The 20,380-nt window shown below is 39.7% G+C and overlaps 1 protein-coding gene across 1 annotated transcript in view; it reads right to left on the bottom strand.

Moving 5' to 3' along the window:
• Window positions 1–2,733: 2,733 nt before the first annotated feature.
• TMEM241 (transmembrane protein 241) overlaps window positions 2,734–20,380 on the bottom strand; it is a 55,078-nt gene continuing 37,431 nt past the window's right edge. Inside the window, exons 14-15 of the mRNA XM_036379136.2 lie at window positions 6,826–6,890; window positions 2,734–3,427 (exon numbers count right to left, since the gene is read on the bottom strand). Coding sequence (XP_036235029.1) covers window positions 3,367–3,427; window positions 6,826–6,890 — 126 coding nt within the window. The 3' untranslated portion in view covers window positions 2,734–3,366. The remainder of the gene's footprint in view (window positions 3,428–6,825; window positions 6,891–20,380) is intronic.

Consider the following 20,380-nt stretch of genomic DNA (forward strand, 5'->3'; position numbering starts at 1 on the left):
ACTCAAAAAAAGGTCAGTTAGATAGAAATGGTCCAACCTTGCATGTTCCTGCTTCAAATTACTTAACATAACTGTTCACGAGTCTTGCAAGAGCCAATTTAAGCTTGAGCTTTGGAGGTTTCCTGCTTTGAAGATCACTTTAACAACCCTGAAGTGTGTTCTTTATTATCCAGCATCCCTTCTTCTGTGGCAAAACTGAATGAAAGACCAGGGCACTGCTTTCTCAGAAAATTGCCAGGTTTGCTCTACCCATCCCCTCCAGTCCCCAACATCTCTAAGCAGCCAGTAGTGCTGCCCACATTTCTCCTCTGCTGCCATTGTCTGCTCACCCAGGGCTGTGAGGACCAGGGAGCCCAACCAGCTCTGTGTCTCTGCTCCCTTGGGTGCCACTGGTGGGAACATACACCTTCCCAAGGGCAGTGATGGAGAGCCAGGGTCTTCTTGGTGCCCTCCCAGAGCTGACCTTTAGGTTTGTATGACCTGCTCTGCACTGGCAGCTGAGATGCCATCTCGGGGCTTTGCAACTGCTGCAGGTCACCAATTCCTGGCTGGCATTCCCAACTCAGCACACATGTGTTGAGAAAGGCACCACTTGTTTCAACAGCCAGAAGTCCCCCAAGGGCTCTCTCCCCACCACTGCTTGCCCCACCACAGGCTGACCCTTTGACAGCTCACTCTGAGCAGCACTGAGGCCCTTGGCTCACAGAACTCTCCCAGAGGCAGATGCCACACTGGAACCTGGCCCTGCTGGCCCCTCTGCCTGAGCAAGAAGGACGCCAAGCCATGCCTTCAACACCTTAAGACAAGTCCAAATATGCAAAGATGGATTTTGGAGGCCACTGAGCTCTATTTCTAATCTGAGTTTTCAGCAAGACTGATGAGCTTCATGCTGCTCTGCAGAGTTCAGAGGGTACTGAACCAGTTGTGTTTGACAGAGGAGCCCAACTCCACTGCTCACTGTGGTTCTTTGATTTGCTTATGTAGCAATCAGTTTAAACCTGTGCTTTTTACTTACCTCAAGGAGAGTCTCAGAAATGCAAGCAGGCTGCACTAAGGCACAAAAAATGCAAGTAGAAGTTAAATAGTTCAGTGTTGTTTAACATTCATGAGTTAAATAAAAAGGCAGCTGCCTTACTGTGCAGGAGGATTCTAATGCAGTATCTGCAGGCCCTGAATTCTCCCAGAGCCCAGACAACAGAAATGCCTGTTGCAGCCAAACAGGCTTCCTGCAGCCATGCCAAGATGCCCTCTGATCAAAGTGCTATTGCAACTCTGGCTGCTGGTTTGGCCTCTGCCTTTCCACTGAGACCACCAGCAAGAAAGCAAATGGGTGTTCTGCACATTGCTATGAACAGCACAGGCAAGATAGAGGAAGAAAAAAAACCAGACTGCAGCCTACCCTTGAAAGTTATGCAAGAAGAGAGGTACAAGATGAGCTTTTCCCACAGCAAGGGTTCCAGCTACGATTGCAAAACCTCAGCAGTCACGCAGGGACTCTTCCATGAGGTCTCCTAGGGTCACTATTCACTTCAAAGTCAGCAGAAAGGTGGCACAGCAAGGATCCTAGTGCATTGGCACAACTGGCTGGCAGAGAGAATTGTCTGGGGAAAGCCAGAATGCTGCAGCCATCACTCCCAGCACTGTCTGAATTTACAGACTGGAATGCCATGAGGACCCATGGCTGGCTGTGTCACGGCTCACTGGGTGTATGAGCCCAACTTCCCATGAGGCTCATGCTGGTTTCTGGACTAGTGCTCAAGTTCAAGCATTTATTTTTTCATGCTTGTCCCTCTCTTCCCCCTTTCTTCCCAAACCTGGGTTTTACCACCTGGCTAAAAAATGGCTCACACCAAGCTCAAGCCAGAGTGGGACCCAACATACATAGACAGCATGCCCATGTGGGGAGACCTTTTGTGATAGACTGAGATAAGCTCAGGTACAATATTGACCAGAGTACTTACCTTTAAGATTCTCTTTGCAGCAATTTTTTTCTGAAAACCAACTAATCTCTTTCTAAAATTCTCCAGTCATAGAAACTGACTGCAAACATTTGTAAAATTTACCTTCTTTGTTAACCTATGGTGTACTATTTGAAATTAAAATTTAGCCATATTTTCAAGCCCATCTGGTGGAATTTGTTAGATTGAAGCCTCCAGTAACTGTAGCCCTGTAGAAACCATGTGTCTTGTCTAGACTAGTTACCCAGTTTCTATCTACAGAGAAATATGCACTTCCTAACACAGCAATCCATTCAAGAAGGATCATCTCTGTGAGGGCAACTCTCTTTCCATTGACCATGAAGGAAATTTGGTCAGCTTAGACTAAAGGACTACACTTTACATATCTAACAACAAGTGAGACAAGTCTCTTTCCTCATTGAAGATTTGTTATTAAGTTCCTTTTACCATGTAGACCTTTCCCACAATATAAACTCATCATTTAATATTACTTTCACATAGATTGCAGGCTCTAATATATCAAGACTAATTTCTAACAGCCATTAAGCAACCAGAAGTGAAATTACTTTAAGAACACTTGAGATTAATTTCCTTACACTCTTTATGACATTCATTCAAGGTTCATGTTCTTTGTTTCCTCTTGCAATAATTTAAGAGACAAACCACTGCTGGGAACAGTACGTGTCCCTCCACCCCCTCCAGCTGACAAAAATTGGCAGAGTTCAAGAGAAATCTCAGCGAATGGGAGAGAAAAAAATTCACAGAGAGCAATCACTACAGATATTGAGATTTATTGCTGATTTTCCCTTTCTGAAAGGCTGTCAAACTGCCACAGTTCCAGAAGGGGATTAAGTCCACAAGCCCTTTGGCCTCAGTCCCTGTGCCAGTTCAGACAACATGACTAGAGACCTGTGTGTGGCAGCTTGCTGCTTACAGAACAGTTGGAGGCAAAATCCATCCTTCCAGATCCTGAATTTATACATTGTTTGGTATGACCTGCTGTCAGCTTCAAATAAAAAAAAAAAGCCACTGGGGGCATCCAGTGGGGAATGCTGCTTTTCCTGAGTTTAGCTCCCTGTGCAAGAAGCTGCTACTGAGTGATGCTCACACAGAGCCATCAGCATGATACAGTGCAGTTTTTTCTTTACCACATCAATCTGATATAGTTGGTCTTGTGCTTTGAGGCAAAGGCTCCTTATCATCTCTGCCAACTATGCTGCTCCCTTACCAGCACTATTAATAGCATAGGTTCTTTTCTTAATTAAAAAAAAAACAAAAAAAAAACCCAAAAAAACATCCCTTTCCTCATGTTTGGTTGCACTTCTTCATTCCTCTTGCCACTTTTTTCATGATAGCGTCTCTAGGCTGCAAGTCAGTTTGGTTCCAACTGGTGAGATCTGGTTCCTCTTTATGTGCCTGTCCTTTCAGTGTAAACAAGCAATGCTTCTCCAACTCCACCGACCACAAGGCTGTAAACAAAGTATATCACAAATTTAGCATCATGCAAGTCCTTCTACTTGATACAAAAAGGTATTATTTTATCTAAACACATTCCAACCTAGAGACAGTAACCCAGGTGATTTTTTCATTTGTCTTGCTAAGAAATGCTGGAACGAAAATATCTTATTTAAATGATCTCATCAGAAATTACCTTTCCTGTGTTTTTGGGCTGGTGCTGTTCAGTAAAAATGCATAGACAGCAATCTAAATGGAGAAGGTTGCCCCTAGTTACAACAATAGCTGCACACCCCTACACTAGCAAGAATAGAAAAGGAAGGCAAGAGAGTTTGAACCTTATTAGCCTATTGATTCCCTCTTGCAATTTCTGTTTGTGTTCTGTCCTGAAAACTTGCCACTTCACAACATCAGGAGGAGATGTAAAGCCTAGGTTTTGTGGACAAGGTGAAATCTGGGAAAACCTTTTTGTGCTGGGGTGATCCCATTGGCACAGTGAGGTCGGTAGAAATTCCTGTGTTTGCCTCTCTTGGTGAGGTGAAAGGAGCTGCCCCAGCCTAAAAGGTACCTGTGCCCAAGCCCTTCTTTCCTGTGCTGCTCACAGCACAGCCATGGCATTAAGGCTGCTCCCCAAGAGTCAGCCTAGGAGCAGGGCTCCAAGTCAGGATGAAAGGTTTTACAAAAACCTTTCCTTAAATATGCTATGAACCCACTCAATGCATGCAATAGTTAATAATCCCCAAGTCTCCTCTGTTATCTCTCACAGCTGACAGGAATATGGTAAGATGCCGACTCTTCTCTCCTTTTAGAACAGTGAAAAGCTAAGTGTACTGACCTTTCATCTTAGCTCCATGGCTTAATTAGCTTATGAAACAGAAAAGCTCCTTGCTGAACTTTATAAACAAAACAAACTTCTGTTAAGTTCATTTCTAAGGGTACTTTTTTTTTTCCTTGGAAAAAAAAAGCATGTAAAGCTGAAGGCTCTTTAGTCTAATAGCATTACATTCACTTAAATCTTAGCTTTGGTGAGCTGTTTTAAAAACCACATAATTGCCCTTGTTCCTGAGAGGAAAAAAATATTGTATAACAACAGCACAATATCTTACAATTCCACAGTAAACAGCCTGGAAAGTAGGTGCTACAGAAAGTCTGTGAAGGTCCACTGGGAAGACACAATAGCTTTGGTGTGGAATTACCAAGAAGGAGCTGCAAGGGCTGCAAGCTTTTCAAAAAGGGTCTAAACCACTGAGTCTGGCCACCTGCAGTTGGTAACAACATCTGAGTGGTTTCTTTTCTGGAGAGGGTTAACCCCCATGTCTTATTTCAGCTCCAGTTATAAACACGCCTTATGCATTAACTCCTTTGGAATCTATGGTTGGATAATATACCCTTAATCCTAAAGGAAAAAATTCCAAAACACTACATACAGAAGACCTTAGAATTTTTTTTCCTGTTTCTCTAGTTGTGTTGTTTTCTAAATTTTTAACAGAGATTAAAAAATAAATCTGTCTCTGACATACCATTTCAAAAATGAGACTGGCAATTATGTACAAAAGATAATAAACTGCCCAGCCTTGTTCTGTAAAAAGATACCTGTACCAGAGCTGTTCTTTAATATCATATTCTTACATCAGAGAAGAAGAATCCCTTTCTGAAGGACTTGAAATCTTGGGATCCATGTGCCCATGCAGTCCAAATAACTAGGCAAATGGAAACCATTGTTATATCTTTAAGATGAAGCAGAGCAAAAATCATGGCTAAATGCCAGCCCTTGATTTTACCTTCATTTTCCCATGTGGCAAATCCTCCAGCTTCTGTTTATAGTGGAGTGACAGATAACTGCACTTGCCCATAGCTCAAAAATTAACATATGATATTGTCCATGACCACACTGGAGCAGCACTAAAATCCTCAGTGATTAATGTTCTCATGAGTACTTTGCAGCTGCTATCATCCAACAAACTATTTCCAGAGCTTTGCTGCTAAGTCAAGGCACTGCCAATGCACAAGCACTAACAGAATTAAAATTTAAAAAATAAATAAATAAAAGAAATTGTTTTCTTTTTTAATTATGACAATCAAAATGTAACAGTGGCCCAAGGGCTAAAGCAAATTTTCTTGTAAACATAGAGATGTGTTCATCATTTATAGAAGTTTCAGTCCATATAGGCAGGTGGCATGTGTGCAGCTACATGGGTCTGTGTGCTCACATTAACAAAGGTGCACATTAATAAAGGTACACATTAATTTTTAGTGCACATGTCAGTGAAATACAGATATATAACCAAAGCCTGCTTCTAGCACACACGTGACAGACCTGCACAAACACATGCAAAACATGGTGAAGAACAGCAATTTAATGGCCTGGACTAGGAGTGTTTTGTAGTTGCTTTGACATTGGTTAAGTCTCTGACATGCACAGGCAGCATGTATTTCCTAGAGCTAAAAAAAAGCACTACTTACTTTAGCATTTGAGACTACATGTGCCTAAAATACAGATAGGAATCCATATCAACACATAAGTAAATGAGGCCAGTCTGAACTGGAGATTCTCCTTTCTATAAGGCTCTTATCACACCTGAAGAAAGGATATGCTAATTCCATTCAGTGCAGAGCTGAATCTTTAGGATAGCAATCAAACCAAATGAATCATGAATCAAGTAGAAAGAAAGAAGCTTAGAGCTTTTCAAAAGTAAGTAGATTTTTATTTCCATTAACAAATCTGTCCTCAGAGACACATGCCTAACCCCATATCGAGAAGTTATTTGCACGGCAGAAGCATTTAGGAGCACCAGCCATGCTCTGTGATTCCCTTTCACTGTGTGCTACACAAACACTGATAAAAAACACTGCCTTGGACCAAAGGAGTTTGCGCCCCAATCCTTTATATTACTACCCCAAAAAGTCAGGTTAGGTGATTTATACTGTGTGGCCACACTTTACAAAATCCAGATACAGCTCTGGAAAAAGTTTATTATCATTATTTTTCTCCAGTTTAATTTTATGCATTTCCAGTGCACAGTGTGTTAGAGAAACTTGAATGCACCCTCTTGGTTAAAAAGATACTGTCAGCAAACCTTGACTCCTGTGTTTTACTTCCAGTTCCACCACTAAATTGCAGCATGACTTTGAATGGGTCATTTATTTGCCTATTGGATCCATTTGCCTCACTGTAAAATGTGCTGAGTGAATTGTGGTGAGGCTTAATGTCTAAAATGTCCATGTTCTCCCACAGAGGTAGAAAAAACACTTTTCTATTACTGTACTGCATCCATCATTGCACACCTGGTTCTCCTTACATGCAAAATAATACTGACAGCAATAGAACTTGACATTTAAAAATATTTCCACATGAAGCGCTGTGTGAAAATTCATCTTTACTGTTAAACAAAAAGCTCATGTAGGCACTTACCAAGAAATTGTTAATACATTGGCAGTCATGACAAAGAAGAATGGTGATAAGCTAGCAGTGATAACCTGTTAAATTGAAAAGAAGGAAAAAACACTTTGTGAACTTGTGATATCACAAATGAAAACTAAAATACTTTTGCTGAAATTCAATTTCCATGTCTGCAGTCATATCTTCATCTTTCAGTTGAAGACAGTATGATAGTCACACATCACAATGCAATTTTGACTCCGACAGAATCCAGGACAGAGCAGAGGCAGGGCAGGGAACCAGAGCAGGGGATCCCTTGTCACATATCCCAGCTGGCTGGCCTAGGAGCCTGCTGGCTTTTACTTGTTGACAGCAGACTAGGGAGAGCAGTCAGATCCCAGGTTTGGAAAGCTTATATTTCTGAGAATGAGAGTTTGAAATGTGTTTAAATGTGTATAAAAACAAAACAAAAATTAACAGGGTACAGAGTTAAGAAAAACAACACAACTTCAGTAGGTTTATGTTACAAGTCTCTCGTTAGCCCCAGGTGTTCTGGGCAGAGAAATTAGAGACAAATAACTCTGCTTTCTAAGTCCTGATCCCAGAAACAGCTAAATCCTGACGTACAATGGTTTGTAACAGATCCTGCCTCAGCAGCTACGGAGCCACCACATCTGCAGCCTGCGTGCAGTTTTGGATGTTTTGCTGCCAGACGGATAATGTAAAATGGAAAGAGTTCAAAGAACAGTGACAGAGTCATTAGATGGGGGGATTGATTTTCAGTCAACAGTTAGGATAAGCAATGCCTGTGGGAAAGGAAGACTTGGTAGTGGTTTACAAAAACTTGAGAAACACAAGCGCTGAGGAATGAAAGGAACTATTTAGGTTAATAAAAAATTGCCCAAGGAAAAAAAATGAAATTAAGAAACAAAACATTTAAACAATTATCAGCTAAGATTTCCTAATCATTGTTTTCCTAGTTGACTCCCAGGGGAGACAGCAGAAACTTCATTCTGTAATCTAATACTTGTTAAAGCATTACTACATGTGCAGTAGGGAAAGTAGGGAAGCAAATGCCATTTTAGAGTAGATTCTGTGCACCAGAGCCTGGACTAACAGTCTGTTAGTCAATACCTGCTACAATTGTTATGGTCACATTTTAAAAGGCAGGGTCTGAATCTGCCTGGAGTGTAATCAGGGCAGGATCACAGGCAGGAGTGGCAGGTGAAGAAGAGAATGTTGTGCATCCTCTCTCTGGAGTCCCATTCTATGAGTTAGGTGGAGAGGGGACAACAATCTAAATGCAGCAGAGGGACCATGCAGTGCCACAGGAGCAAAGGTGTTCAGTAGGGACTACACAAGGCATGCCTCCTCTGGCCTCTTTGGGGATGTTTTCTACTTTAGGGACATCAGGTGTGCTGGTGGCTTTTTGCTTCCTAGATATTACCATAACTCACACCTTGACTGTTCTCCATGTGCCTGTAGCCCAGGCCCCTGTCAGAGGAAATTAGGCAGGAAATGGACTTGATCCAGACAGGATAACACATGACTGCAGGGCCACTCCATCCCTGCTCAGCAACCAAATTGCTGGTACCAATACAACCACAGACACACCTCCTGATACAAACTTCACCTGACTTCAGTATTTTCACACTTCCAGCCACAGAAGTGTACAGCACAGGCAATGCTGTATAGCTCTAAGGCAACAGAAAAAGTGAGCTCCTACTGCTAGGGAAAATCAAGATAATGTATCTACTCCTATAGCCTTGTATCTATACATGTAAGCAAACATACAGCTTAACATGCATACTCAAAAGAGACTGACAGAGGACAAGGACAAGTCACAACAGAGAGTTATGCTTCAAAACTCAAGATCATATTGCAAATGTGCACATTCAATGGTCTGTCTCACAGTTATGTGCAGCCAGAGAGAGCTGATACCTACTCCAAACAGTAGAAGTTAACTATTCAGGAGCTGAATCTTTCATGTACTTTATCTAAAATCCAGCTGCAAGGCTGAATATCCATTAGCTCAAAACCAGTGTTCTAAAATAAGTTTGCATCTTGTTCTAGTGGGCTGGGTTCTCCCCTTACAAAGAGTGCAGTAGATGCACTGACCTACAAGGAACCATTTCTCATTTACTCTGGTGTGAATGCTTGTGGAATTAACTGTACTGAGCTTATTTTAGGTTAATGCTAACTTATTACATAAAAATATACAATACCAATTACTGACCATGTAAACAGAAACTAACAAAGGATGGCAGCTGTGGTACGCACAGAGCGTTCTTTTCCTAAAGCTCATCTCCTCAAAGAAACTGAAGTGCTGTGTTTGAGAAGTGGCACAAGCTAAAGTTGTGTCACCCACTCCCTTGTTGAGCCCTGTTTATTAGAAACTTGAGAAGAGGCCAAGGGCAGAGAAACAGGCATTCAAGAAACCTCCGAAAACAGGCCCTATCAGAAACAATACACCATTCTACTGTGATCATCCCAAACCTCTGCAAAAATGCAGGCTGTAGCCTTTTGGACTACTAGAGCTGAACACTGTTGTATTTTTGAGAAATTATGTAAGAGTGTCTCAGTGCCAAAGACAAACAAAATGTGGGTTGGAAGAGCGCATGAAGTAAGTGTGTGTAAGGAAAGAAAAAACAAATCACAAACAAACCAAAAGGAAAAGACGTTGCTAAAATGCCTACCTTTGATGATTTATCTAAAAGAAGAATACGTTTAAAAGTGAAAAACAAGTTTTCAGAGAAGCTAACAATGTCATTTGTTCCAGAGGAAGAATCTAAATCCTAGGGACATAGTAGTGAAGGTAATTTTCCTTTAAGTACATTTCAGTATTATCTGAAGTGTTTTAAGAGCACATTTAGTTCGAAAAAAACCCCACCTACACTGATGTTCTGAATGGCCTTTAAAAAAAAAAAAAGAAAAACCAACAAAATAAATTCACAACAAGCTAAGTGCAGTAATCTTTCTTTCTTCACTTTAAAGGTCACAGTTGTCCTCCTAGGCATTTAGATGCTTTAGTAAAAGGAATGAGCTTTCAAGACAAAAGAAAGCAAGTTAAAGGGCAAACTAAAGTTAATGATTTCCAAATATATTTTGATGCTGAATCTGTGAAACTAAAAGGTGGAAAGGAAAATTTTAATTAGCTATAATATACCTATTTTGAACAAAACTCCCCAAGATTTTGACATACAGTCACTAATTCTATCATATTGTACAGACTGGATGGTTGAACGCCAACTATTTTGGAAACAGGAATAGCTCCATGGACTCTGCCTACTTTTAAAGGAACTGTGACCAGTCAGTATTACGAAAGCTACTTTAAAAACATTCATACCCGGAAATTTTCTTACAAAATTCTGACACAGCTTTTGATGATTAGGAAAAAAATTCAAGCGTAGCATAATTTAACAAAACATTTCCATCTGAGCTGAAATTTTTCCTAAGAAATCATTTCAAACCCTTACTTGCATGAAAAATCAAATCAAAACAAAACAACCTCCCCTCAAGATTGTTACTTAAAATAAATCAGTCTAAGTTTATTCTGTCATTCCATTGTACTGCAAAAATAATACCCATTTTAAAGGAACACTTTATTAACACCTATTTGTCTTGGTTCCAGCTATTTCTGTAGTTCAAATCTGAGTTTGATATAATAACTCAGAGAATAACTGAGTTATTCACAAATCATTTTAAATTTAACCAAAAACCTTGGCATTTCAAGTTGTGCTTTGTACCTCAACCAAAACCAGTTCTAGTTCTTTACAATATGTATCAACATTGCAGGAAATAAGTGTATCCTTGTAATGGATACTTCTCTGGGATTAGGTCTGAGGAGAGGGGGTTGATCCCTTCCACACAAGAGATTGGGCCTAAATAGTCAGGGAACAAAACACATAAATACTCCAATATTCTTCACATAAATACTCTAGTACAAGGGATCAGATCCTGTTTCTCCTGGAACAGAAACCAGGAGAAAAAACAGAGCAACGCAGCCAGTTAGAGGTTTCAAACTTACTGGTTACAGGAGATCCCCAAATTCAGGTCCCCATATAAAAGGTGAAAACTTCAGGTGTTCCCATTATTCTGGGAAACAGAGAAGGGCTCAGGTGCCATAAAACATTCCGCACATTGCTTACATTGCCATTTACATTTAACAGGCTCCTATCAAGGACAACACAGCACTCAACCTCTGGATCCAAAGAAATTAATTCAATTCCAGAGCTCTAGAGTTTGCCCCTTACCAGGCTGAATTAGTGGCAACTAGAAAAACAATGGCATCATTGAAATGGTGGGTAACAGACTAAGATCCATGAAGCAGAAATATCTCAATGTGTGGAAGAACTGGTTGCACAGTAGGGATAAATTCAGCACATAAAATCACTTCTGCACAGGAAAATAGTAGGCATAATAGGCATAGGAATAAATATGCTCCAATGCACCCACGTTTTCTAAATCTGCTTTAGTGATTCCTGAGTGGAGGGAGGCACAACTGCCACTAGCTTTAAAGGGTTCCCAAGGAACTTTGACAGACAGATCACTGCACAACTCATGATGTGAATGACTTCCTCCTTTCACCCTATCACTTCGGTCAGATAAGAAAAAATTTCCAAAGAGAAAGTAAAATTTGTCTCAAAGAGTTGTTTTAAGAAAATATGAGAGGAAATGGAATTTATTTTGGAATAAGAGATTAATTTAGTTTACAGATAACAAAATAAAAAATAAAGATTGGAGAATTTCTTGCTGTAGACATTAAGAACAAGTAAGATAATTATTGAGCCAGCTTCCCTCAGATGTTTTTCTTGAACATATAACATCAGAAAACTCTGATAAGTCTGATATGTGGCTTGAAGACAGGAGATGGCACCCTAAGTGTCCCTGGTCCTTGGCAATGCACAAATTTGGATCCTGGGAGATAAAGGAATGTGGAACTCTGCATTCTTTGCTGCCTTGAGTTCTCCTCTGACCAGCTGTGGTTATACCACAGACTCTGGAGTGTCTGGTTTCGATTGGTTCAAACCAGACATCATTGCCAGATAAAAGTGTCATTCTTGACCAAGCTATTGTGGATCCCCTTCAGCCCTGACTTTACAATCATTTCAGAGAAAGATTTTCAGGCTGCAGAAGCTGGCTGTAGATTTTGAATATTTAGCATTTCTGAGTTGTTCAGGAAGGTATTGTTTATATAGCCAAGAACACAGATGAGGACATTTTCAAAATTTAGATTCTGATCTAATCTTTCTATCTGGAATGGAAAGATATGGTGGGGATTTAGTCCTGACATGACCATGATTTGTTAATATTAGCACTCTACTTGTACATTCCATATAAAACTATGTTTTCTCTGAAACTTTTAAACTGCTAAGAAGTTAAATGTCATAGTTCTCACTGTGAAGTGAACACAGAATACTTTAAAAAAGTTTTCTTTAGTTTGTGTACACAGAGCCAATCCTTGTAACTTCATTTCCCCAAACTGCCAAAACCTCTGTCCTTACAAAGACGCGTATTTTTTCCAAAGAGAGTGTTTTGAAACAGCTCATCAAGTTCACTCACTGTTCAAAATAAATCATTCTATTTACCATTGGGTCATCTTCTCAAAACATCAGGAAAAAGATTCTGATGTACGTAACATTTGTTTTCATTCTACTGTCGGAATTAAAGTAATATCAAGCTTTTTATAGACATAATATTTGTTCTGTCCCTCTTCTGCATGGTTTAACCAGCTGCTAAGATAATCATCAAAAATCGCCAGGGAAATGGATCATTGTTAGGGCCACTGAAAACAGCTACATCAAGATAATCCAGTACTACAAAAAAGATAAAAATTACAGCAGGAAAACATCAATAACAACACATAATTTTTTTCTTGAGGGAGAGCCACTGAAATTATTTCCCAGATTTCAGAGTTATATCTCTCCTTTGTACATATGTTTACTGAAGAGAAAGCATATGTTACGTGAGCATACAAAATGTTTCCATGCTGGGAATGGAAATATGTCAAAAAGCGCCCAAAATCTTCAGAACAGAAAAAAAGAACAACTAATATTTTAATGCCATCCTCTGTATTCATTAATTTACATGAATTTTCTAAGCTTTTAATACCATTTCTCTTTGTTTGCTTACATTTTCCATCTCAGGTGGTCTACAAGCCATTTCCATCTAGCTCTCCTCTACTTTCCTTCATCCAAATTTAAGACAATCAAACATTGCCAGATGGGTAAATTCTCTGCACCTTAGCAAGAATACTTTCATTCACACATGTCCAGCAGCTACAGAACCAGTTGAACAGATGAAGGCATTTACTGGCACAGCCAAATACATGGAAGAACACTGAGGGACTGGGATCTCTGCTGTCCAAACCCCAACTGATGTGGTCCAGCATGTACTGCCAAGTCTTTTTAAAATAACCCAGACTTGAAAGATTTTTATAGAGCAGGTGCTGACTGGGAGGTTTCAAGCTGCAGAAAGTCAGCAATGTTTAAGGAGAGGCACCAATGGTCACCTGTAAGCTCACTGATTGTGCAAGGCTGCTACTGTCACTGGAAATCTGACATGAGTTGGTAGCAAAAATCCCTGCTAAACATGACAAATACGGTACATGACCTCCCTCACAAGAAAGAGAGGATGTCACTTGAACTAATGTCAAGTCTGACTGGATTGCTGGCATTTGGGCAGGGAAAAAAAGTACAAACAAAGTGTGTAGAAAAAAACCCATTTTTTTCCTATGGTGATCAAACAAAATAAGGCACCATTAGCAGCAGCAGATACTGTGCACAGGAGATATCCTCCATTGTGAGCAGAATTAAGCATCTGAATGAATCCTGCATGCAGAAACAGACCAAAGCATTAATAGCATTTGCTATTTAATTTTAGGTTAGCTTTGGAGATGATCTACCACAGGAAAAAAACTTCACTGGAAGCTTTCAATTATGTTGCCTATTGCAATGACAAAACTTTCCATGAAATCACTAGAAGCTCAAAAGCTCTTCACAAATCAGTTTTACAATAGCAAGGTCAATCTCTGGTTAAAAAAGATACAGCAAATTCAGGCAAAATTCCTCTGACCAACTCTCCTTTTAAGTCTCCTCTCCCTAGATATTAATTTAGTTATTTAATCAATATAATGAAACAAAGTCTGAGACCTTTCAACTTTGTTCTGAGGGTCTGTTGTTACCAATCAAAAAGCAAGACAAAATTTGCTGCTTAACATAAGGGCTTCAGATGATAGTGCAGCCCCTGAAGGAGCACTGCTAGTAAATCCACTGACAAGGAAGGGTTCCAATCAGCCATACAACTTTTTCCAAGGAAAGGTAATGAGGCTTTAACCAATAAAATAATGGCTCTTCCCGAAAGAAACAGCAAAGCTGTGATCCTGCCTGAAAAGCTGAGGAGCCCAAACAAGGGAAAGAAACAATTCAAAGTGAAATAGATGGGAGGAAAGGGGAAAGCAAAACAGGCTTCACTCTCAGTTCTGCCCATTAGTTTAACACTAACTCAAGCACATCTGCTGTGTTACCCTCCGCCTGACCGAAGTGTAGACGTGCCCTGAGGGATTTCATCCCCTGACAGACTTAACTGGAGACTGTCAGCCAATGAAATCAGCAGACAATGAAAGGAGTTTGTACATTACAGCATACTTAGGTGCACATTGCTCATAGGAGGAGCAATGCTCTGCTCCACTCTTCTGAAGGAAGAAAACCCTTTAACCCTTCTGAAATACAAGCTACTCCTTAAAGGATAACCTGGTGATGCTGGCACCATGGCAACAGTGGCACCATGGCAACGGTGACAGTACCTTCATGATCCACACAGCTTTGATCCAGCCACACAGAAGTTTTTTCAGCTGCTGTAAATTTCTTTAAGAACATTTATTTTATATTTGCCCAAATGCCTGCACTCATCTCCTTCTCTAAAGCATCTATTTTCCAAAAGGAGGTTTTGGTCACTCTCTCTGCCTTTTCTTTATATTTTATCTTTCTTCTTTCTATGTTTTTTTTGTTGTTTTTTTTTAGCATTATAAAAGCAATGATGGTAATATCCAGGGGTTAAGAACCCAATTAATTCCATGTATTGTGACTCAAAAGCAGGCAGAGTTTCAACCTGCCTTAGCAGTCAAATGCCTAATGGTAATGATAAAACTTAGTTCTAGAGTAAATGAGTCTGTCTATATTTCACAGGAATAGATTCTGACAAAGCTTAAAATCACCTACACGTTACATTTAAAATATAGAACGTACTAAAAGCAGAGGAAGAGGGTAGATCAAATAACACACAACCAGCAACTTGCCCTCGAAAATATTTTCACAACAAAAGCAGGACAAATGCATGCCTCTAGAAAAATCATCAGATATTTTAGGGTGGTTTCTCTTTATTACATTACAAATACAATAATCTCTGTACTGCAGATGAATATTTCTATATATTAGCTTTTTGACTGCTATGAGAAAATAGATTTCCTAATTAGCCCTAGTACGTGCTTAGAGAGAAGATAATCCTCTGCATTTCTGTGGCTGAGTACCTCTATGCAGTTCCAGTATTTCAAGAATTAGGTATGCATCCTCTACTTTCTATCACATTTATGAAGATTTTTTTCAGTGCTGTTTTCTGTAAGTTCTTTTTTTTTTTATTTGATGACCAATATAACCACGATGCTGATCCTGCAAGTGCAAGGTGGGACCAACAGGTGATTGCATCCTTAAAGTCACTGAGCATCCTGTCTTAGCAGATTAATATATGATCAATGTACAATCCTTTCAAATTAATATGCTATAGTAACTAGTTTTTAGCCCTGAGCATCATGTGAATATCAAAAGAACTGCTGAACTGCTGTCTAACTTCATCATTTTTTAATTCCGTATAAGACAAAAGTGACCGAGCTATTGGGCCTGCACTGTATGCATCTCACCAGCAGTTTGGCTGTAGGAGAAAATGAACCATTAAGGTTTCATTTTTGCTTTGAATCACTTCTACAGAATCCTCTGCCTTCACCTCTTTGAGGTATGTGCCACCTGTCTTGCTGCTTTCAGCCATACCAAGACTTTAAATATAGCTCATAGATGGCCATTTTGAATCCTGGCCTTAATTTTCTTGTCTCTCCAGTGTCACTTTCTTTTTTAAACTTTACAATAGCCACTAGATATGATGATTATTTTATGCTGCAGAAACATCTTAGAATGTTAAAGTACAGTAAGGAAAGAAGGATATGTGGATTACAGAATGTAACTAATAGAATCTATGTAAGAAAATTCCCCTCTTATGAGAAACAGGATATCATGGACATATTTACAATAATCAAAGAGGAATTTCCTTTTCAGCAAGACCTAGATCTATCAATGTATAAACATGTATTTATATATGCATTTACATATAAATGTGTACTATATAGGTACACACTGCAGAAATACATAAACATACATGACTGATGAGACAGGACAGAACTATTACAAGCAGATTATAATTTATTCTGCTTTCCTCAAAAAAAGTGATATATTTAAAGAAAATCAAAACTCTTTTCTCCTTGGAAAATACCACATTGGGTTGAAAATTATGGTGATTGTAGTGATTTCCTTTTGAACATCAAATAGCCACTTCATGCTACCTTCACTCAGACATAAAGATCAGAATTTCTGATCAAAGACAAAGCCACAAGAAGAATAATTTGCCCTCTACTATTGAAGATAATGACCAAAACATCCATTTCCCCTTTAAGACTAAGAGCTTGAGCAGTGACACCAATCTTCAGCCTATGAAGTGGCTACAGTACAGAACACAATTTTAACAGTACCTCTGCTCATATTTTAAATATTTCTCTTACATGTGCCCATCTGCAATCCAGATACTGTTATTACTTCCAGAGTTTTAGTTCTGAAGACACAAAGGGAACAGCCTGCACAATTCTTTTAATTGCTGTTCCTGAGCATGCTTTACTGATCTGGAAACATGATCAATTATGATCCAAACAGGTGTGTGCACATGCTCCAGACTAACAGCATCTGTTCAGGTCAGGTCTGCAAACAAGAGGCACAATCCATACAGCTGAAGCTTTGCCAAGCAAGGACAACAACAGTCATTTAATGGGGACCAAGAAAGTTTCTTTATACCAAATAAATTTGATTTTCTTTGAATTTGCCGAGAAGCATTTTGCCCATTCTTGCTATTTCACCAGATTTAAGACCCAACACCCCCTGTTTCCTGTAGATGCTTCATGCATTATAATGCTTAACTGTACTTTTCCTGTATCTTTTCAGCATGTCAAGGAGTCTCTTTTGCTTATATGCTGCCTCATTGCTGCAAAGGCCTTAAATGGCTCCTGACATTTAGCCTCTCCCCTGAAACTTCTAAGTTCAGAAGCTGACAGTGCAATATGATTCATCATCTTGTTAATATTTTATGAATTATTAAATATTTGTGCAATGGAATAAGCATTTCAACAGCAACAACAACCACAACTGTAAAGTTCTACCTACTAGGACCACAGACAAAAACTGGATTGGACTAAGATAAGGTTTAATCAAGTATTGGATGATGGCAGAGGATTTGGGAGAATTTATGATTCTCCCCTAATGCAGCAAGTCTGGCATCAGAGAAAAGGAGGTATTTGTATCTTGACCTTAGCTGATACAAAACTTACATCTCATGGCATGGAGATCATTAATCTTTCCCTTTATCTCCAAGAAAAACTTCCATAAAATATCTACTATTGCTGAAATTGCTCAGTCCCTTGGAACCTTGGATCTTTTAAGTAGATCCAAGCCTGTAAAATATCTCCTTACTTTTATTCAGTCTCAGTATTATCTTCTCCTTCAGACACTGAATTTTACTGATCAATAATATGGTACACTGTGTAAAACAATTACTTTTTCTATCTGTTTTGAGAAGTATTGATTTTCAGTTTTGAGCAGCAGTCAGCTGTACTAACCCTCTGCTGCTGCAAAATACCACAATGAAATACACTTTATTTTATGTTAAGCTCAGCAAGAGCTAGCCTGCTGGCATTCCAAGTTATTCTTCATCTCATGAGATCATGAAGATAATCCAGATGAAACAACCATGATTTTCATTGTCACACTTAAGTGGTGAATTTAAGAGCCAAACTGACAGTTTGCTATGTATATCTGGCAAGAAAGGAGCTGGCTCCTTAGGAAGGAATGAGCTCAGCATCTGCCTATGCCTATCTTCTTCCCAAGTGTTGGATGCCCATGAGTGGGCATCAATCAGGAATGGTTGCTATAACTGTCTTGTGGGAGAGGATGCACTTCCAAACAGGTGACCCATGACCTCCACAGCATCAGCTCAGTGGTGGCTCAGCTGGCATCCAAGAGAAATGAAAAAGCTAGTTCCAGCAGACAGTGTGTACATTAGATAAAACCTTCACAAAACAGAGAAGCCTGAGAGCAGTAAATGCTCCCTGAGCAACCTGGGAATCCAACAACAAAATTTTCTTTTCCATATAGGCCTCAGGCAGGTGAATGCCCACCCAGTTGTTCACTCTGAAATCACTGCCATAACTGGCCCAAAGATCCAGATGGGGACTAGCCCAAGACTGATCACATCAGTGGAGCCCTTTACCATAGAGGGGGGTGTTGAGTGGGATGCTGCACACATTCTCAGACATTGCTCTTTCCATGCCAGATTGCCCAAAGGTCTCATGCTGAACATTGCAGACTGAGGCTGTCATCAGTTCAAGATCTGTGCATTTCTTGAGTGCATCTTCAAATCCCTCCTTGCCCCCAGTGTCACTGCTACAAGAGAACAAACCTTGTACATGCTGCTTTTCTTATGTGTGGAAAACCCAAATGCTGCTGAAAAGGCTGAAGGGGGCTGTGAGAACCAACGAGGATGCCCAGCTTAAGGGGAATATTTTAGTGAAAAGAAATGCAATGCAATTCTCCATTGTTAAGATCTATAAACACACCTGAACTGCCTATGTTCCTTGTCAACATTATCAGATGTAAAACATTTTTCTGTCATGACTAATTCAGAACTCTGTGGAGGATATCAGCAGTATCAAAATAGCATAGGAAACTTTGGAATGCGTAATCAAGAGTTTTTTTAAAAATCTGTTAGCAAAAATAGCAAGTTTCCATCAGCCTCTCTCCCAGATGACACTTACAGTTTTGGTATTTCTATGCATGTATGAAGTCCATTTCCTATTGTATTTCCACTCTCACAGCTCCTTTGGGAAAACCTAATTCATAAACAAACAATTCCCAGAGAAGATAACTAAATCTCTCTACTGACCCCTTTCCATACTACCGAAAAAAGAATAACAGAGGCACAGTCTCTGCATTACCATTCTTTGGTGTGTTTATACTGTTTTAGTAATGATGTAATGGAAAGAAAGTGACATGCTATTATTACTGTTGTTATGCTAAGGACTGCAAGGAAGAATTGATTTTCTTTAAGGTTTTATTTTTCCATTTAAAAATGACAGCCTTTCCAGTGCTTTCTAACCATTAAATGTTACAAAAGATCAAAATATTCCATCAGAAGCTTTAAAAAATGTGATACTTGAAAAAGTATTTTTTAAAAAACATTTATTTAGCTGATCAATTTTGAGCAATGCCTATTATGAGCAATGTCACAAGGTTACACCCAGCAGTCTCTGTGCGTCCCATGCAGGGGAAGACAGTGACAGAACTGACTATAGCTGAATATACTCCAAACATTTCCTCCAAAAAGAGTTGGGGAAGCCTCTGCAAGGCAGGTCCATTCCCCTCTGGTCTCTTAGAACAACCATACACAGCAACATGCATAGAGAGAAAGCTGGACTCTGCCCTCTTCCTCTCCATGCTGGCTGTGCAAAGGTCAAGAACAGCCCACTGCCACCTCCTGACATTGTCTGAAGCCTATGTGACTTCCCTGAGTACCACATATTTCAGGAACAGAACATAATCCATTTAGTGTGCCTTCCCTAGAGCTCTATGGCTGGTTGCTGACTTTGTTGAAAATCAAAATCTAATCCTTAAACAGGTGTATGGAGTTGGACTGAGAAATGAATGCACTTGAGGTTTGGCAAAGAGTTGGTATGAATTGGGGAGGAAGAGGAAGACAGAGACCTGTTTCAGAGAGCAGCATCTGAAGTTTCTGAAGGAAGCCACCTGAAGTGTGACATCCAGTGCCTATCATAGAGGTCAAGGCTCAAGATTTATGAGACAGCCTGGAGACATTTCACCCATGAAGGTATTTAAAAATCAACAGGGAACATTCTGAAAAGAACAGAGAACCAGCAAATCAGAAGAATGTGGCTATATCTTTCTTGGTTTTGGAAGTCCAGCCTTATCTAGCTTGGGAGCCTTCTACATTAGCATGTTACAGAGTGCACAGTTCTCCCATGTAATTTTGGCATTTACATCAGTGCATTAGCAACGGAAATGACTTCCAAAACAGTTCTCATTCTTTTGATTTCTCTTTGTCACAATAATGATTCATGTCCCAGCCTCAGCTCTCCATATGCTAGTAACTCCAGGAGACTAAATAAAAACATGGGAGACTAGCAATCTATTATGCAGAGGAACAAATAAACCTGCATTCTCTGCAATTCAAAATTCTGTTAGATTCAAAAAAATTTCCTTTTGAA

This window comes from Molothrus ater, chromosome 1 (genome assembly GCF_012460135.2).
Source record: "Molothrus ater isolate BHLD 08-10-18 breed brown headed cowbird chromosome 1, BPBGC_Mater_1.1, whole genome shotgun sequence".
NCBI lineage: Eukaryota > Metazoa > Chordata > Aves > Passeriformes > Icteridae > Molothrus > Molothrus ater.